Source organism: Salvelinus fontinalis, chromosome 38 (genome assembly GCF_029448725.1).
Source record: "Salvelinus fontinalis isolate EN_2023a chromosome 38, ASM2944872v1, whole genome shotgun sequence".
Classification (NCBI taxonomy): Eukaryota; Metazoa; Chordata; class Actinopteri; order Salmoniformes; family Salmonidae; genus Salvelinus; species Salvelinus fontinalis.
This window is the reverse complement of record NC_074702.1, coordinates 25,866,250-25,887,589: the sequence shown is the minus strand read 5'-3', so window position 1 is coordinate 25,887,589 and position 21,340 is coordinate 25,866,250. Positions and strand designations below refer to the sequence as shown.

General features: G+C 45.1%; 1 protein-coding gene and 1 pseudogene across 2 annotated transcripts; one reads left to right on the top strand and one right to left on the bottom strand.

Moving 5' to 3' along the window:
- On the top strand, positions 1-18,388 carry LOC129837637 (sialoadhesin-like). Of its 2 annotated transcripts, none has more exons than XM_055903952.1 (8): positions 1-108; positions 13,811-14,209; positions 15,014-15,325; positions 15,542-15,805; positions 16,072-16,344; positions 16,843-16,942; positions 17,225-17,387; positions 17,522-18,388. In XM_055903952.1, the coding sequence occupies exons 2-8, from the start codon at positions 13,843-13,845 to the stop codon at positions 17,723-17,725; spliced, it is 1,683 nt and encodes a 560-aa protein (XP_055759927.1). In that variant the 5' UTR covers positions 1-108; positions 13,811-13,842; the 3' UTR covers positions 17,726-18,388. The 2 variants fall into 2 exon arrangements, with proteins under 2 accessions (XP_055759927.1, XP_055759925.1); XM_055903950.1 differs by lacking the exon at positions 1-108 and adding an exon at positions 12,413-12,466.
- Positions 412-7,938, bottom strand: LOC129837564 (uncharacterized; annotated as a pseudogene).
- Positions 18,389-21,340: the final 2,952 nt, after the last annotated feature.

Below are 21,340 nucleotides of genomic sequence, written 5' to 3'. Positions count from 1 at the left end.
TTGCTAATGTTGACCATGAATGGAAGTCAGGCTAGTGAGCAAACATTTTAGCCAGGTAGCCTAGGACAACAAAGGATAAAAGCGTTGACCGTTTCATCAACAAGTAGGGTGAGTCAACATATGTAACTTCTTGAAATAGCATGCACCGACACACACAGAAATCAGAACCATGGACAGCCACATCATATTTAGCTTACGATGAGTGGACTAAATACTTTTTGGTTATCTTTTATTTGTCACTGTATTAGACTAAGAATAGATGATTTGACGAGGTTGAAATGTTGAAGTTGAAATGGTGCTGGAAGAGTGGAGGCAGCTCCTGTTCTCTTTGAGACTTGCGGTAAAATTTCCGTGGTTCTAAATCAATAGTTGTTTAGAGGTCAGAAAATTTGGGAAACATCCACTTGCTGTAGATCATGTAACTGTTTGTTACATGCAATATGCTTGGTTTGTGGACATCACCAGACAGAGGTATGTGCGTTCTTCACTGAGTCCATCTGGTCCCGGTCATCCCGCATCTCCTCTACCCAGTCCAGGTAGGCCTTTGGCAGTCCTAGGTCATCCACAAAGTTCCCAATGATCCGGAGCCCCGGCCGTCGATGCTCTAGCTCCCTCAGCCTCCTCTTCCCCACCTCCCCAATGTCATTCCCCACGATGCTGGGAAGGAGAAAATAATAACAGGTCAGACAGGGTATTATCATAGCAACAACTGTGAAATACACTAGATGGCGCTATATCAACACCCATTGTAACTTCAGAGAAAACTATCAAAATCAAATCAAAGTGTATTTGTCACTTGCACAGTATACAGCAGATGTAAACAGTAGAGTGAAATGCATACTTGCAAGCTTTTCCTCAACAATGCAGTAATACTAAGTCAGATAAAATAAATATTACAAAAAAAGATAACACATCTCTCTCTCCCCTTTCTCTTACGTCAGCGTTTTCAGAGAGGTGTTCTTGCTAGGCAGTTGACAATGTTCTCTGTTCCTCTCTCTGTGATGCCAGTGATGTCCAAGTAGAGTTCCTCCAGCATAGTGTTCTGCTCCAGGGCATTCCACAGCTCCAGAAACCCTTCCAGACCCAAGTTGTTACCACACATACTGTACAAAATAGAGGAGTCAAGAGTTCAAGTGTGAGATAGAGGCACTATGAAACAGTGTTAGAGATGCAATTGTTATTTTCAGAAATAGTTATTTTCAGAGTCACTTACAACAGCTTCTTCACCTCATTTGATTTCAACACCTCAGATTCCAGGATGGCTGCCTCCCTTTCCAGGCAGCTATATCGCAGACTGAGAAAAAATACAAATTATAGTTACCTACATTAATGAGTTAATTGCTATACTTCTCATCAGTTAGTCCCTGTTAATGATCAAACATTTGCAACAGGTGGTGCAGAGCTGTGTCACACAATAAAAATGCAATGAATACTCACTAAAGAGATTCACAGCGGTGCAATATCGGAGCTAGCCTGCTAAGACCTCTGTTTCCGATGTTGGAGTATCCCAGGTTGAGCTCCTTCAGCCTATGTGGGGAGAATTGCAACACGTAGTGTTACGCTGCACAGTCAACCACTCAGCTTAATCTTGAACAGGTTCAGAATCCGGATCTCTGGTGCCACCCTGCTGGTGACTTCCTTCATGTGCAGTGCCATCAAACAGTGGAGCAGGTTCAGCGCTGTCTGATTGGCTAGCTGCCTACCCTTAAACTGGTTCTGGAACCAGATACTCAGCCTGATGCGGAAATCCTCCCCTTCCAAGCCCACCTCCATAGGGGCCAGCACCAGCCCATCCAACTGTCCCCCCCAGCCTGGTCCGGCGAAGCCCCGTGAAGAAGCGAGTGAACATCTGCAGATTCTCCACCCTAGTCTGGTCCAGGTGGAGGTCTTAGCTCAGTAAGGGAGTTGGGGAGGTAGAAGGTGGTGGGATCTCACCAAAGCACCAGAAGTCCAGAGCGCCTGGATGATGTGCCCCTGTTTTGTGAGGTTGATTGCACAATACAGGGCGGCCAGATGCTCCTGGACGGTCAAGTGGAAGAAGGAAAACATCTCCACCGTCTCCTCTTTCAGAGAGGATCTGACTGAGTAAGGTGCTCTGTATATCTACTGGCGTGAGACCATAACATTGGAGTTGGAGGCCTGCCCTCCCCCTTCTGCTTAAGATGGGTAAGGGTATTTCTGTCAGCTGAAAAGTGAACTGCAATAGAAGAGAGACAAGTAAATTACATGCAACATGGGCACACATACCTAACACATTACAATAAGATACTCAAGTCATATCTAGGAGAAATTTTGCTGCAAATCGTGTATCATGATGTCTTTATAATCAAATATTAATTCAACATTTAATTCAATGTCAGTGTTACACAGTTTGGCCCAACTTTAATGTTATCAACCTACCTCTGAGATGAGAAGATTTTACACTCCGCCAAGGTTTCAACTCTTCCTCAACTAAATGATCAAGACAACGATTTAAATGATACATTTGACCCATTTGAAAGATACATTTTCCCCACCTGGGGATTGAATACATTTAATTGTGTGATATTACTGATGTGTGTAAGTTGGGCACACTAGAAAGCATGTTAGTGATAATTAATGAATCATCTCATATCTTTAATATTGATAGTGGATGATAATGGAATTCATTACCTTTGACCTCAGTGGACACAGTGAATTTACTCTTGCCTTTGAACAGTTTTGAAATGGGGCTTTTTGGCTTTTTCTTCTCTGTAGAGATGAGATAAGAAAAAAATGCATAGATGTAAACTAGAAAAACATAGTTGCTTTGTGAGAAGATGTTAAAGTTCACAGTTAGCCATTGTTATGTAAATGCCATCTCAGATGGAAACTCAACAGAATGTCTTATCACATAGACAGAGTATTTTATTGACTACTATATACAGGCTACGATGAATTCCTTTTCTATCGCTGTGCAAGGATGAGCATGTACGCAAACCGCTTGCCAGTCCAATCTGCAGTAGTTAAGACCTTGCTTGGCAAGACATTAGAGGCTTTGCCACAGTTCAGTGAATTGCACTTCAGTTGAATACTACAAGCCTGAATTGACTATGTTAATAATTTCCCCATAACGTCCTATAGTTCAATCTGACATAATTCTTGTTGAATGAATTTTCCAGTTTTTCAGCATCAGGTTTGGCTCACACTGCCAATATCCTCTTTTTAAAATCAAACAGAATCGTAATCCTGCGTTTGGCTTAACCTCAATAACAACACTATTACAACCACCAGTCATTTTTTTTTTTTACAAACATCACAACTGCCTTGCCGTCTAGCCTGGTCGCAGATCTGTTTGTGCTCTGATGGCACAAACAGATCTGGGACCAGGCTACAACTCCCCTGCAGCCAGGCTCACCCTCCACTCCACTCGGTTTGGCCTCCTTTGTACCTTCCGTCCTCTCCCTGCAGTGTCTCTCCACCCAGACCTGCAGCTCAACACAGTAGTAGTCCTGCACCTTGTATTGATAAGGAGACAGTCATAAGACACCATTATGTTAGATACAGGAACATAATTACGAAGATGCCCTGCTTAATGTAAGTAACATATCAGGTTATTATACTGTAAGTACTGTAGTTCATCAACATACACACCTCCCTCAGGACCTGCAGGAAGCCGCGGCTGCTCTCCTCGCTTGCGCACACCGCCTCCAGGGCCTGCACAACGGCATTGGAGGGCGAACGCTCCAGCAGGGACAGGTAGTGAGCATGAGAAAGTACCCCGCGTCACATAGCCAGCGTAGTAGGGGGGCAGGGTGGACACAGGTCCACCCGAGGAGCACATACCGCTGGGAGCACAGCAGCTGCTGGGCTGTAGAGCTTATGAGCTATGGAGGTGTGATGCTGCAGATATGTTAGTGTATGGTTACGGACTAATGATTATTATGAATTGTTTTAATTTACTGTATATGGCACAATTCATTAGGTTGCAAAGTACTTTATATCGTACTAATTATTTATATTGTACTAATAGAAAGACTGGGGAGAATGACTGCCCTCTCTAGTTAAAGCCACAGAAGTTCTAGCCCGACCGCGGTACTGCAAGCATTGGTTGCAGAAAACAGGATCCCCCATTATAAGGAATGGAAAAATTGCTATATTTTTGGTCAATCTGGAGACAATCATGGTACCAATAATTGCATCTACAACACCAAATGTATGTCCTTTGAACTGATTTTTTACAAATTTGCACACAGAAGTTATAAGGATCATTTAGTTGCTAATAGTAGCCTGCAGTACCGTATGAGAGGGGGCAGCACTGAGCTAGCCTGCAGCGTCACTTCCTGGAGTAGCTCAAACTGCTGCATGTCATGTCTCCATGAGACGCCATCTTAGCCTACTTCACTTGCCTTCAATGGGCTATTGAGTCTTCACATAGGAATGAATGGTGTCACGTGATCGATTGTTTTGGCCATCCGTGTACTGTATACAATCATTAAAGAAGACCAGCTAGTAAGAGCTACAGCACATCCTATTTGAAAAGGGAGATAGAATTCAGATCTTATATGGATCCTTATACAGTACATTCTAATTGCATAACAAAAAAGTTGGTTGACTTTGTAGAACAGAACATCCACACCCAAGCCCCAAACCCTGACGTACAAAAAAAAACAGCAAGAAACTTGGTACAAACACTCTTCAAGCATGCCGTAAGAACCCTCACCTGAACAGAAGATATTCCTACATTCATTACTGACCCCTGCACTCTTTTGACCAAATACTGTTGACTGTATGCAGGGATTGTATGGATACTCTCTTACCTGTTGGATGGTGGGAATGGTAGTGACATGCTCAGAACTACGATAACAGAACAGCACAAGGAGTCCATAGTCCACAGTTCAATCATGTGTCTAGGAACCTGTTATATCACTTTAGTATTGTGTTAGATAGACCGCTTCTCATGGCTATGATAATAACACTACCCATATGGAAAAGATATAAAAGAATTTAACAAGATTCTTATAAATTCTACCTGGAACTTGTAAGTAACACATATGACAGCAAATACACGTACAAGATTCATAGAAGATTCTAGTAATATCTGACTTATATGGGTGGTTTACATTTAGACAACAGAAATGTTGCATATATTGAATAAAAAAACATACAAGAGACATGTAAGATCTCACATGCATGGGACACACATTTCAAAGCAGTTGTATACCACCGCTTGACGTCACTCCCACATGCAATGTGACACTTATTGAAAAAGAAGCAAAGTACACCTCGAGGAGGAGGAAGGGGGAAAGTAGGAGAGGAGGAGGGGAGGAGGAGAGAAGGAGGACGAGGAATGACTTGATAGCAGCATGGAATCTATTTAGTTATTAAGTGGAGATCTTTTAGCAATCATTCTCACGATAGCACATTGGTAGTAGTCAGTGACCAATATCTAAGCTAAGCAGGGCTGGGCATGGTGAAAATGCTCAATGGAAGAACAAACGGCATAGTTGAAGATAAATCAACTGTCCAGTAGGATGTTCTGCCCAGCCTTAACCATGGAAATCCATGCCTTTAAATGAAAATGTATTGTAATGACCCGGCTGGGTCATAAAGGGAAAAGAGACGGACTCTAGGTGTGCAGGTCAGAACACAGGTTTATTCATAAACTGGGCTATTGTTCCGGCCACAACCCACGCCGCTAAATGCCGAACGTACACAATGTTACCCTGTCGGGTCAAGAGTCACTCTCATAGGAACAGATCAAGGCACGAACAGAAGAGAGAGAACAATGAGACAGTAATCCCTATTTATGCATTTCCAAATCCCGCGGTATTACCCATCATACCCCCCCAACCTTTCCATCTGTCCTGACATATTCAACCCCTGCTAGTAGCCATGAGAACCATAACACACCCACAAACACAGAACACAATACCGGGTCGTTACATAGCCCCCCCCTTTCTAAACCCTAGCCCCTAGGGTTACACAACAAAATCCTTAAAACGACCCGGAGGTCGCATCAGTCTCTTGGGCCTCCCCGTGACTCTCAGCGGTGGCCCCCCAGAACGCTCCTCTGCCCCAATGTCATTTCCAGCGCCCTCCGAAGAAGCAGCCCCCTCCCCAGGCTCAGGTTGTGCTAGAGTCTCCTCGTTAGACTGTTCCCGTGGGCTCACATCAGAGCCCTCACTCCCATTCCCTACCGTTTTCCTCCCTCTGTAGGGTGCCAATCGATCCCGGTGGACCACCAACTTCCTGCTCCGTGGGGGAACCTCCACCCGGTACGTCACCTCCCCCACTCTCTCTATCACCAGACACGGCCCCACCCATGCACTGTCCAGCTTTGGGCACCGCCCCTTCTTGCGCGTGGGGTTGTGAAGCCACACACATTCTCCCGCTCCAAAGTGCCTCCCCCTAGCGCGCGAGTCGTAGTGGCGCTTTTGGCGCACCCCTGCGTTTTCGAGTTGCTCTCTTGCGAAGGTGTGAGCCGCTTCTAACCGGTTCTGCAGACGACACACATAGTTCGGGCCAGGCAAAACCCCGTCGTCATTATCAGGAGGGTGGCCAAACGTCAGTTCGGCTGGGGTGCGCAACTCACGACCTAACATTAGTAGTGCTGGGGAGCACGCAGTCGATTCTTGAACAGCCGACCTACACGCCATAAGAATAAACGGTAAGTGGGTGTCCCAATCTCTCTGGTGTTTTGAGGTAACGATGGCCAGCTGCTGTGCTAATGTTCTGTTAAATCTTTCCACCAGCCCATCGCTCTGCGGGTGAAGCGGAGTAGTGCGCGTCTTCTCCGCGCCTAACCGTCTACACAACTCTGAGAACACCCGTGACTCGAAGTTTCTTCCCTGGTCGCTGTGAATAGACTGTGGCACCCCAAACCGACTGATTATTCCCCCCACCAACGCATCAGCTATTGTCCCCGCCTCCTGGTCTGGGAGAGCGTAAGCCTCCGGCCACTTGGTGAAGTAGTCCATGGCGGTTAGAATCCACCTGTTACCGCTGTCTGTGGTTGGAAACGGCCCTACTATGTCTACCCCCAGTCTCTCCATGGGCTCCCCTACTGGGAATTGTTGTAGGAGGGCGTGTGACTGACCTGGAGGTCCTTTTTTAGCAGCACACTCGTCGCACTGCCTACAAAAGTCCTCAACATCCCTCCTGTGCCTTGCCCAATAGAAGCCTTTACGCATGCGCTTTAACGTTTTGGAGACCCCAAAATGCCCTGCGCCTACTCCCCCATGAAGCTGCTGTAACACGCTCCCCTGCAGCCTTTTGGGCACCACTACCTGCCACGTAATTTCTCCAGTCGCTGGCTTTTTCCACCCCCTCTGGAGCACTCCCTCAGCCACTCTAAGGACTGTGAATTTAGCCCACAGTCCTTTGGTGACTGGTGATAGAGGGGCTACTTCCCCCCACGGCGGTCGTCTTCTCTCTTCCACCCACCGCAGCACAGGACGCAGCTCTGCGTCCTCCTCCTGGCGACGCCTCCACTAGCGCACCGTAGTCGCCCCTATCGCCCGGGGCTAGCGTTAGCAGGCATTCCGACGCCTCCTCCGCCAGGCTCAGGGCAAGCTGTAACGCTTTCGTCTCGTCAGACCACCTCCCGGCTCTAGCCAACAACTCGAATTGAGTGAAAAAAACTTCCCATTTACCTTGTCCATTGAACTTTGGTAGTTTAGCCGCTACCGTGGCTAATGGCAATAGGTCGCCGCCATCTCTGTTTACCTTAGCAGGCCCAGCCATTTCCGCACCCGGTGACGTCGATATCCCCGTCGCCGTGACGTCAGCTCTCGAGCGATGCGAAGGAAAACCCGCCAGTTCTGCCATCTTGCTGACTGACAATTTAACTCCCGCCATGTGGCTCTCCAGCTTCCCTACGGCAGTCGCCGCCTGACCCTCCCGACCGGGTACCCCCGAGCCCACAACGGACACTTTGTCCGACTCTTCCTTAATTTTCCGCCTCGCCCCAAGCGACATGACCGTAGATGCGAGTCACGCTAAAGCCAACCCGGCCTATACTGAACAGCTAACTCGCCTAGTCACGATCCCGTAGTTCGAAAGCACTTCTGACACCAATGTAATGACCCGGCTGGGTCATAAAGGGAAAAGAGACGGACTCTAGGTGTGCAGGTCAGAACACAGGTTTATTCATAAACTGGGCTATTGTTCCGGCCACAACCCACGCCGCTAAATGCCGAACGTACACAATGTTACCCTGTCGGGTCAAGAGTCACTCTCATAGGAACAGATCAAGGCACGAACAGAAGAGAGAGAACAATGAGACAGTAATCCCTATTTATGCATTTCCAAATCCCGCGGTATTACCCATCATACCCCCCCAACCTTTCCATCTGTCCTGACATATTCAACCCCTGCTAGTAGCCATGAGAACCATAACACACCCACAAACACAGAACACAATACCGGGTCGTTACAGTATATACAAATATTGTATTTTTCTCATAGTATTTGGCATGTTTTTTTCATGTTGACTTATGTAAAACCTATAAGGTTATAAGGCTCTGTACTGTGGAGGCGCACTGGAGGCCTGATGCGTGGGACCGGTTCAGGTGGCACCGGGCTGATGACACACACCTCAGGGCGAGTGCGGGGAGGAGGCACAGGACGAGTGCGGGGAGGAGGCACAGGACGTACTGAACTGTGGAGGCGCACTGGAGGTCTAGAGCGCAGAGCTGACACAACCCGTGCTGGCTGGATGCTCACTCCAGCCCGGCAAGTGTGGGAAGCTGGCACAGAAAGCACTGGGCTGTGAAGACGCACTGCGGATACAGTGCGTAGAGCCGGCACAGGATATTCTGGTCAGAGGAGGCTTACTGGAGACCAGGAGCGCTGAGCCAGCACAACCCGTCCTGGCTGGATGCTCATTTTTGCATGGCAAGTGCAGAGAGCTGACACCGAGCGCACCGGGCTGTGAATGCGCACTGGAGACACAGTGCGTATCACTGCATAACATGGTGCCTGAACGGTCACACGCTCCTTAAAGCGAGTGCGGGGAGTTGGCTCTGGTCTGAATCCTGGCTCTGCCAACCACCCCGTGTGCACCCCCAAAAAATATTTTTGGGGCTGCCTCTCGTGCTTGCGTCTTGGTTGCGAACCCCGGAGTCGTGTTGATCCTCAATCATTGCCTCCGTCTGCTTCCCCGGTAGGCATTCGTATCTCTCCAATACCTCCTCCCAAGTCCAGTCTATTCTCAACTCAAACTCCTCTATAGACCAGGATGCCATCTCCTCCCGAGCACGCTGCTTGGTCCAGTTGAGATGGTGGGATCTTCTGTCACGTTCGTCATAAGGAATGGACCAAGGCGCAGCGTTCCACATATTTTAATAAATAGAAACTCACCAAACAAAACAAACAAACAAACAACACGTGATGTTCTGGACTACTCCAGGCAGCTACACAAACACAAGATGCCACAAAGCACAAAGGGGAAATGGCTGCCTAAATATGATCCCCAATCAGAGACAACGATAAACAGCTGCCTCTGATTGGGAACCATAACAGGCCAACATCGACATATAAACGCCTAGATGACCCACCCTAAATCACACCCCGACCTAACCAACATAGAGAGTAAAAGCTCTCTATGGTCAGGGCGTGACATTCTTATAATATTCATAAAATACTCATATAATTCATATATATTTTATAAAATATGTCATACAATATCTTTTTGGGAAAATCACCAAAATCATGTACGAAATTGTGTATGTCATATAAGGCATATACACTTTAAGTCAACACATATACAAATACTGTACAATACTGAAATATAAGGCAAAACATACACAATCTACCAGATCCTTATTACATGATTTATTAGATTTTTGTACAAAAAATCTTATTCTGCTGTACAAATGATCTTCATGACTCTTTTCCAAATGGGTAAGCTGAGACAACAGTGCCCAGAACACTGAAAAGTACAGTAACAACAAACCATAGGTGTCACGACTTCCGTCGAAGTCGGCTCCTCTCCTTGTTCGGGCGGCGTTCGGCGGTCAAAGTCACCGGTCTTCTAGCCATCGCCGATCCACCTTTCATTTTCCATTTGTTTTGTCTTGTTTTCCCACACACCTGGTTTACATTTCCCTCATTACTTGTCGTGTATTTAACCCTCTGTTCCCCCCATGTCTGTGTGTGAAATTGTTTGTTGTAAGTGCTTGTGCACATTTTGACTGGTGCGCGACGGGATTTGTACCCATATTTTGTATTTCTGAATGCCGTTAGTTTTGATAATTAAATTGTTCCGGTTATTACTCAGTTCTGCTCTCCTGCGTCTGACTTCCCTGCCACCAGTTACGCACCCCTTACAATAGGTGCCAAGTTTAATTCATATGTAGAATATAAGGAATATACAGAATATCGATGAGTCAACTTTGTGATTGTGAAAGCCTCCACTGATTTTGGTCCCTTTCCCAAAACTGATTGCATTGTGCTTAGAGTGATATCATGTGCTCCAGTCTACAATCTCACTCTATATGCACAATAAAGATAAACAAATAAAATAGTGATCTTTTACTTTCTTTTAGTTTTGTCTGCAGTCTGGCCGTTGTTTACCTTTTCAACACAACATTGACCATTTTTTCCTCCTGTATTTTGGAGCTTAGAATTGCTTAATTTTTTTATATATATATTTACTTTTTTACATCTCCAAGTAACTGCTTATTTTGCATCTTTAACTCGGGTTGAAGCCACTCCCTCTTGATCTTTAGTCATGTGGAATCTTTCTGACATGTATTCATTTTATTCACCTTGATCTTGACCTCTCAACACATAGTTTTTCATAGTTCTTTTCAGAACTACAGCTTTACATGAAAAACATTCCGTGCAATGTTGTTTTTCCTGGCGTGTGCGCCGACATTATTCAGTATATTTCTTTAAAACTAGTAATAGGAACTTTGTTGGAAGGTTCAAAATACATTTCTGTAGCCCACCTCTGAAACGTCAGTGGATAAAGTTCAGGTTAACTTATTAATTATTAACGTTCTATTGAATTTTGCAATCTACATTATCCATTTCTGCCAAATTAAGATTGTTTCCCCTGCATGAATACAACGGCGTACAGCTAATAACGAGTGGGAGTCAATGAGAAGAGAATTAGTGGTGTGAGGAAACGGCTAACAGCATGAGTGTGAGTCACACATGTCCTCATGCATCTCCTCACACACAACTGCTGATGTCTCTCTTTCCTTTATATGTCACTTAGGCAATGGAATCCTCCGACTCAGGGATGATGGGACTCTTTTAAAATGGCAGATTTTTATTAACAGTTATTCTTCTCATACGGGTGTAGGATCATCACTTAGGGTATTTTCACTTTGGCCCGTGCACTGCGCACACACACAATGTATCTGTAATGGAGTGCGTAACTGGCTGCAGGGAAGTCAGGCGCAGGAGAGCAGAAATGGGTAGCAAACGGAGCCCTTTATTGAGGCAAACAAAACACAGCACTCAGAATACGAAACACACACGGGTTACAATAACCCGGCGCAAACCAGTCTGGAGTACACATACATTTAGACTTAACAATTCCACACACAGTCATGGGGGGAAACAGAGGGTTATATGCAAGACGAGTAATGAGGGAATGCAAACTAGGTGTGTGGGAAAACAAGACATAACAAATGGAAAATTAAAGGTGGATTGGCGATGGCTGGAAGACCGTGACGTCGACCGCCGAACGCCGCCCGAACAAGGAGAGGGACCGACCTCGGCGGAAGTCGTGACAGTATCATAAGCCAATAGCAAGTGATGTGCCAGCCAAGGTGTCACGCCCTGACCGTAGATTGCTTTGTATGTTTCTATTTTTTGTTTGGTCAGGGTGTGATGTGGGTGGGCATTCAATGTTTTGTTCTATGTTTTGTATTTCAAGGTGTTTGGCCTGGTGTGGTTCTCAATTAGAGGCAGCTATCTATCGTTGTCTCTGATTGAGAACCATATTTAGGTAGCCTGTTTTCCCAATGTTAGTTGTGGGTGGTTATTTTCTGTTTAGTGTTTTCACCATGCAGGACTGTTTTTGGTTATTCCTATTGTTATTTTGTATTTAGTGTACAGTTCAGTAGATTAAAGATGAACAAGTACCCCGCTGAATTTTGGTCTGACGATTCCTCTTCTTCTTCCGATGAATGCCGTGACACAAGTCACGATGAATGCCGTGACACTTCTTCCGATGAATGCCGTGACACAAGGCCTATAACACGAGTGTATTATAGGCCTATGTATTACAATAATGCCATTACAAATTATGATATAATATGAGATGTACTGTATTTGAAATGTGTTAGCTTAACTATATAGTACTGCAGACTATTAGGGAAATTCTTAGTGGTCTTAAAATAAATTCATGACACCGTGACATTATGAAACCAAAACAACTTCCTCCTCGCCTCTTCTTCCATCACACCATCCTTCCCTCTGTTTTGTCTGTTGAGCATGCTTTTAGTCATGTGTCTGGACAGAATGCTCCTGCTGTGTATTGTGATCTTTGGTGAGTTGCTTATGATGTTATATTTAAATGTTTTAAAATGTGCCTAGAAGGTCAGCACCCCGGAGTTGCCTCTTCACTGTTGATGTTGGACTGGTGTTCTGCGGGTACTATTTATTGAAGCTGCCAGTTGAGGACTTGTGAGGTGTCTGTTTCTCAAACTATACACTCTAATGCACTTGTCCTCTTGCTCAGTTGTGCACCGGGGCCTCCCACTCCTCTTTCTATTCTGGTTAGAGACAGTTTGCGCTGTTCTGTGAAGGGAGTAGTACACAGTGTTGTACGAGATCTTCAGTTTCGTGGCAATTTCTCGAATGGAATAGCTTTCATTTCTCAGAACAAGAATAGACTGACAAGTTTCAGAAGAAAGTTCTTTGTTTCTGGCCATTTTGAGCCTGTAATCGAACCCACAAATGCTGATGCTCCAGATATTTATTGATTTATTGCTTCTTTAAACAGAACAGTTTTCAGCTGTTCTAACATAATTGCAAAAGGGTTTTCTAATGATCAATTAACCTTTTAAAATAATAAACTTGGATTAGCTAACACAACGTGCCATTGGAACACAGGAGTGATGGCTGCTGATAATGGGCCTCTGTACGTCTATGTAGATATTCCATAAAATAAATCTGCCGTTTCTAGCTACAATAGTCATTTACAACAATGTCTACACTGTATTTCTGATCAATTTGATGTTATTTTAATGGACAAAAAATGTCTAGGTGACCCCAAACTTTAGAACGGTAGTGTATATATTTTTTAGATATGACAATAATGAGCTGCAGAGCAGTTTTCCCCATCAATTGAGGAAAGGGCTACTATAAAAAGAGGGGAAATTCTATCCATTCATTGATGCAATTGTGTATTCAACAATATAACAGGTGGAAAATAAGTAATTAAAGCACATAGACCATGTTAGTACAGTAGGATGATAATGCAAGCAAAGCAAAGCATGTCCCTTCCCTTTTTCTTAATTTAACATCTATTGTGAAATGTCCCACCATATCACATTTTGTCAGACTGCCCAGCAACAAACAGCTGGACAGAGAGTAATTATTATTATTATTATTTATTTATTTACAATTCTATTTCATTTCATTGTTCATTGATGATTGAATGTAATGTGAACACAAAGTTCTTCCTCCATGGTATTACTTTAGGATGTAGTTTTAGCCAGCAGTAGTTATCTGTTGGATGCTACGTGTTACTTCTGTTCTGTTTTAGTGTGGTGCTACTATTTTTACTTGTACAGTATCTTCTTCACATCTACCAGACAGTCACATTGTTGCACTACAGGGCTTTAACTTTTGATATAGCTCATGTCTCTCTACTACTTCATCCCAACAGGCTTCTGGAGGGACACCCATGCTGTGTCCCCCATGCCCTCTGTTCCAAACCATGTCCCTGCCTTGGCAGGCTCCTGCGTGGTCATCCCCTGCTCCTTCACTCCTTCAGCCTCTCACTCCGCCCTGGGCAGGCAGGGGAAAGTGGTGGGCGTGAGGTTGCGCTACAGGACTAGCCACATCGCCGTCCTGCAGAGTACAGCTTTCAGTACGGATGACAAATCCACAGTCAGCAGGGAGTTCTTGGGCCGGACATCCCTACGGGGAAACACGGACGATGGAGACTGCTCTGTAATGATTGACAGGGTCCACCTGGCTGACTCCAATGTCTATGAGCTGGCTTTGAAGGGCCATGGACAGAAAGACTGGGGGAATGCGAGGAGTGTCAACATCGTTGTGTCAGGTGAGAGGGATCTCATCGTACATAATTACATACATTGAGTATACCAAACACCATCCTAATATTGAGTTGCATCCCCCGTTTTGCCCTCTGAACAGTCTCAATTAGTCTGGGCATGGACTCTACAAGGTGTCAAAAGCGTTCCATAGGGATGCTGGCCCGTGTTGACTTCAATGCTTCCCACAGTTGTGTCAAGTTGGTTGGATGTCGTTTGGGTGGTGGACCATTCTTGATACACACAGGAAACTGTTGAGAGTGAAAAACCCAGCAGCGTTGCATTTCTTCACACAAACCGCCTGGCACCTACTAACATACCCCGTTCAAAGGCACATAAAACTTTTGTCTTGCCCATTCACCCTCTGAATGGCACACATACACAATCTATGTCTCAAGGCATAAAAATCCTCCCCTTCATCTACACTGATTGAAGTGGATTTAACAGGTGAAATCAATATGAGATCATAGCTTTCACCTGGATTCACCTGGTCAGTCTATGTCATGGAAAAAGAGCAGGTGTTCTTAATATTTTATACACTTAGTGTATCTCTTGTTATTTAACAGAATCTCTGTGTCTCATCTCTTATTATATAGAGATTAAGTAACTGCTATCCTTTTCATTGTTAACATGTTACATAAGTGATAAGAGAGTTATTTTATATGGCTCATGTTAATACACCAATCTACCAATGTTTACTCAACCTGAGTGGAATTATCCCTAATGCTAATGGACTAAACATTTACTTTATCCCCATTTAGACTATGTTCATCAAGTCAGTTCTTATCTCTCTTTGTCCCCCTCACTGACAGAGTCCCCAGAGCTCCCAGTGATCAGCGGTGTGGGGGCAGCGACAGAAGGACAGATGGTGTCACTAAACTGCAGCATCAGTTACTCCTGTCCCTCCCAGGCCCCCACCCTCCAGTGGCGGTGGGAGAGAGGAGCTCAGGAGAAAAGCAGCGAGTACGGGGCGCTGCAGGTACTCCGGCCCCAGGGCCAGGGGCCTACACTACGGACCTCTCTCACCTTTATCGCATCGTACCGCATCAAACCCAGAATGAGGTGTGAGGCAGTATTTCCAGGAGGAAGAAGAGTATACACCGTAAAGGAGCTCCATGTGACATGTAAGTACTTTTCTATATAAAGTTATGATTGTGTGTAATGCTAAGCCAGGGCCCATATTCATAGTGTTTCAGAGTGCTGATCTAGGATCAGATTCTACTTATATATTGTAATTATATAGGCTGGGGGTGGGGGTGGGGGCTTATCCTAGATCAGCACTCCAACTCGGAGATGCTTTATGTATACTGGCCTTGACTGCTATTGCATCTCTCCTCTAGTCCCTCCAAAAGATATCACAGTCCAGGTCCATACCTTGACTGTCAAGGAGGGGTTGAACGTGTTACTGGCCTGCTCCTGTAAAGCTGACCCGCCTGTGACAGAGTACAGGTGGTCATACACCCAACATGGGCTAACTGTAGACCTTCACCAGCGCACACACACGGTCCGGGTGTACAACGTGACCCGAGACATGAGGGTCCGCTGCACAGCCCAGAACCTAATTGGACGGGCAGAGTCCAGATCGACTTCCTTAAACATTCAATGTAAGCATTCTGTACAGTCAATGTTTGATAGATTATTTTGCTTCCAATTTCTGCGTAGGGATTTAAACGGCTGCTATTTGTGCAGTTCTACACTTTACATTGGGATACAAGAACAATATTTTGAATTGAGAAGCTACATTGTTCTTGAAATACGGTGTCACAACCTCTAAGGGCGGACCCCTTTCCAGTAGATCCCACGTACTCTAATGTCTCTGATCCTTCCATGATGCTCTCTCTCTCACACCCTCCCTTCTTCTATCCCCCAGACAAGCCTGTCATCCTCCAACTCTCCTCCTACTGTGTTGTGGAGGGGTTGGAGGTTCTGTGTCGCTGTTCTGTAGACTCCAACCCCCGGCCTGCCGTAACCTGGAGTGTCAACGGTAGTGTTCCACCATACAGTTACAACACATCAATAGGCTCAGAGAACGGTACACTAACAGCCATGCTAAGAGGCCACATGGACACTCCACTGAGGATAGACTGCTTCGCCATTAATGCACTGGGCAACGACTCCCACACACTGCTTCAGGCAGAGGACGGTAAGCATCAGGACACCACGCCACACAAGAGAAATACATGGATGCATCTGAATTGTATTTCCTTGACTCCTCGCGTCCTCTCTCCTCGCTTCCTTCTCAAAACTCATTGGAGGAGAAGGTCAGAGGAAAGGAACCTCTGACCTTCTCCTCCAATATATTTTGAGAAGGTGAGGACATGTGGAAACAGGGAAACACAATTGAGATGCACACACATTATACATGGTGTACTGTAGGCAGCATCTGTACTGTGAGTAAAATATGAGGGTGAAATACTAAGCATGAATCATTCAAGGTCACTAAGGCCTATTCTTTAAGATTATTTTTACAAATGTATGAATGGTTCCTGTAATGTCACTGGTTGGTTGACCTGTTCCAATAATATACTATAATAATACAGTATAATATAAGATAAGAAGATAATCTGTTTGCTGAAGGTTGAAGAGCAAAAAAAGTGGTATCTTTAGTTTACATAGCTGTGCTTTTGTTGTTGATTGACAGGTTCTCTGCTGTGGAAAGTGATACCTGCAGTATGCATCTCTTTGGCCACCTTCATCCTCTCTCTACTCCTCCTGTTCTGCTGTCGAAAGAGGTCAGGAAAGTAAGAAACATATTTTCTGAGAGTTGCTTGTCTCTGACTTCTCTAACGTCTGCCACCATTGTGCCTCAATAACTTCAGATGTTTTGCAAACTTGGAATAACCAAATGACATACCAGTACATCAAATTCATTTAAGATAACATTGAATAGAATAATGAAAGAGGAACTATTCATTCACATGTAAAAACGTTCCAAGAGGAGACATCTTAAATCTTAAAAGTAGATGTTTCATGATGATGTCCTCTCTAATCCAAACTCTTGTCTTTGCCTTCATTCCTTAAAGACGTGTGCTGACCTGCAGACCGGTGTATCCTGGGGACATGGGGATCTATCAGGATCGGATGCCCCTCTACATCAACTGCACTGAGGTCAACAACATCTACACCAATGGCAGTTACCAGCTGGTTTACCAGAATTGCACCCCTCTTTTTGTCCGGACCAAACAGGTACACCTACTGTTCTGTACCAAAAATATAATTTTGCTTGTAATTGGGTATATTACAATACAAAAGCTTTATTATCCATTGAAACATAAATATCCAATTGAATGGTTGATTAACCACATTATGTTGTGTTTCAGACACATCCGATGGGGAGGCGAGGTGGTGAGAGACGAGGTGGAGAGAGGAGAGGGGGAGCGAGAAGAGGAAGTGAGAGACGAGGAGGGGAGAGAAGAGGAGGAGAGAGTCAAGGGGGCACGGTGGACAGAGGAACAAGAGACAGACAAAGCCCTGCCTACAATGACAATAACACTGAAACAGCTATCTACCTGGAGATCATCTGAGTTCATCTCTCAGTGAAGTATGTCATGGATAGCTCTGGTCCAGATCGTTAGCACTAACGGCTTGGACCAGCGTTATGTCATGGAGTGGAAGAGAGCTATAACAAGACAAGCATGAACATACTGCTTGACTGATAATGGCACAATGATATGATATCCACTTGATATAAGTTTGCATTATTATACATACAGTAGCAAGTAGTTATGTGGCACATTTAGATTATCCTTCTCTCCTTTTGAATGATATATATATATATATAATGATATATTATATATATATATATATACAACTTTTGTGTGCATAATTGTAGACTTAGTAGCCCTAGCTACTTCATCAGTGCATATACTTGAAGATAATGGTCCACACACAATATTCACCTATTTCATGCAGTACATTTTGCATCATTACACGTATAATGATATTCTAGATAGGATAAACATGATTGTATGATGTAATGATGATAAAGGTGTTAGACACACCTCTCTTATAAAACAATCACTTTTGTATATGTTTTACATAAATATGCCTCTCTTCACCTCCCAGCCTGACTCTGTACTCAAGAGGATTGATGGTTACTAAAGCAAAAAAAACATACATATGCTGCCATATGTATGTTCTGGTTCAATATCCATGTGACAAAATAAAGCTTTTTTCTGTGCTTTTAATGTTGATAAGAGTTTATACTCTCTCTATTAAATTATTTTATTTTACCACCAACATGAAATACAATCCAGTAAGTGGTAGAGTATACCCCCATACTGGTTGCAATATACAGTATCATACATCATCCCTTGAGAGCGTTTGTTCCGAACCCACTATGGTGTTTCAGGTGCCAAGTTTATGGTCATGTTGCAACAGTATGTAGAAGGGAGATTCCGAGGTATGAAAAGTGTGCTGAAAGGCATGGGACAAAGGAGTGTGTCATTTCGGTGGGAAAAGTGGAGTATGTCAATTGTGGGGGTGGCCATGTTGCAAGGGATCAGAAATGTTGTGTGTGGGGGAGACGGGTTGAAGTTTCCAGGGTGCAAGAAGTGCAGAAAGTGTCATATGCTGAGGCGGTGAAGAAAGTAGAGGATGGTGGGTAAAGGTTGAGGGAGCCTGAGAGGATCCTTGTGAGTAGTAGGCCAGTACAGAGTGACCCTCACAGATTGTGCTTTAGTAAGGTTGGCTTCTTTGCGTTTATTGCTATGGTCATTAATTGTACCGCACAGATGAAAAGGAAATCCCAGAAGATTGAATTGGTAGTAGCAGCAGCAGAGAAGTTTTTGGGAGTCAGAGATTTTAGCTCAGAAGAACTACAGGGGGGTTTGAGAGAAGAGGTTCCAGTCTCACAGGCCGACATCCTAGTGTAGGATCTGTTGGGGCCAAAGTAGTGGGAAGGGGTGGTGGGGTGTGTTGGGAATAGTGGTACGTATTGTATATATGTACCACTACAGAGGGAAAAACATTCTAGACCACCTTTACTCCACACACAGAGACGTGTACAAAGCTCTCCCTCACCCTCCATTTGGCAAATATGACCATAATGCTATCCTCCTGATTCCTGCTTACAAGTAAAAATTAAGCAGGGAGCACCAGTGACTCGGTCAATAAAAAGGTGGTCAGATGAAGCAGATGCTAAACTACAGGACTGTTTTGATAGCACAGACTGGAATATGTTCCGGGATTCTTCCGATGGCATTGGGGCATACCCCACGTCAGTCACTGACTTTAAAAATAAGTGCATCGAGGACATCTTCCCCACAGTGACCGTACGTACATACCCCAACCAGAAGCTATGGATTACAGGCAACATTCGCACTGAGCTAAAAGGTAGAGCTGCCACTTTCAAGGAGCGGGACTCTAACCCGGAAGCTTATAAGAAATCCCGCTATGCCCTCTGACGAACCATCAAACAGGCAAAGCGTCAATACAGGACTAAGATCGAATCGTACTTCACCAGCTCCGACGCTCGTCGGATGTGGCAGGACCTGCAAACTACTACAGACTACAAGGGGAAGCACAGCCGAGAGCTGCCCAGTGATATGAGCCTACCAGACGAGCTAAATAACTTCTGTGCTCGTTTCGAGGCAAATAACACTGAAACGTGCATGAGAGCATCAGCTGTTCCGGATGACTGTGTGATCACGCTCTCCGCAGCCGATGTAAGACCTTTAAACAGGTCAACATTCCCAAATCCACAGGGCCAGGCGGCTTACCAGGATGTGTACTCCGAGCATGCGCTGACCAACTGGCAAGTGTCTTCACTGACATTTTCAACCTCTCCCTGTATGAGTCTGTAATACCAACATGTTTCAAGCAGACCACCATAGTCCCTGTGCCCAAGAACACTAAGGTAACTTACCTAAATGACTACCGACCCGTAGCACTCACGTCTGTAAACATGAAATGCTTTGAAAGGTTGGTCATGTCTTACATCAACACCATTATCCCAGAAACGCTAGACCCACTCCAATTTGCATACCGCCTCAACAGATCCTCAGATGATGCAATCTCTATTGCACTCCACACTTCCCTTTCACACCTGGACAAAAGGAACACCTATGTGAGAATGCTATTCATTGACTACAGCTCAACATTCAACACCATAGTGCCCTCAAAGCTCATCACTAAGCTAAGGACCCTGGGACTGAACTCTTACCAAAACTGTTGATGTATTAATGCTCTAGCACTTTCTATTAGGCACAGTAGCTATTATGCAGCCTGCCTCTTCTTTTGTTGGACTGGACCCTGGACCTCCTGACGGGCCACCCCCAGGTGGTAAAAGTAGGTAACAACACATCCGCCATGCTGATCCTCAACACGGGGGCCCCTCAGGGGTGCGTGCTCAGTCCCCTCCTGTACTCCCTGTTCACTCATGACTGCACGACCAGGCACGTTTCCAACACCATCATTAAGTTTGCTGGTGACATGACCTCTCACTCAACGTGATCAAGACAAATGAGATGATTGTGGACTACAGGAAAGGAGGACCAAGCACGACCCCATTCTCATAGACGGGGTTGTAGTGGAGCAGGTTGAGAGCTTCAAGTTCCTTGGTGTCCACATCACCAACAAAGTAACATGGTCCAAGCACACCATGACAGTTGTGAAGAGGGCACAACAAAACCTACTCCCCTTCAGGAGACTGAAAATATTTGGCATGTGTCCTCAGATCCTCAAAAGGTTTTACAACTTCACCATCGAGAGCATCCTGACAGGTTTCATCTCTGCCTGGTGTGGCAACTGCTCGGCCTCTGACCGCAAGGCACTACAGAGGGTAGTGCGTTTGGCCCAGTACATCACCGGGGCCAAGCTTCCTGCCATCCAGGACTTCTTTGCCAGGCGGTGTCAGAGCAAGGCCCTAAAAGTTGTCAATGACTCTAGCCACCCTAGTCATAGACTGTTCAGCAAGAGGTACCGGAGCACCAGGTCTAGGTCAAAGAGGCCCCTAAATAGCTTTTACCCCCAAGCCATTTGACTTCTGAACTGCTAATCAAATGGCTATCCAGACAATTTGCATTGCACCCCCCCACCCCTCTCTCTTCTACGCTGCTGCTACTCTCTGTTATTATCTATGCATAGTCACTTTAATAACTCTACCTACACGTACATATTTCCTCAGTGCCCCCGCACAT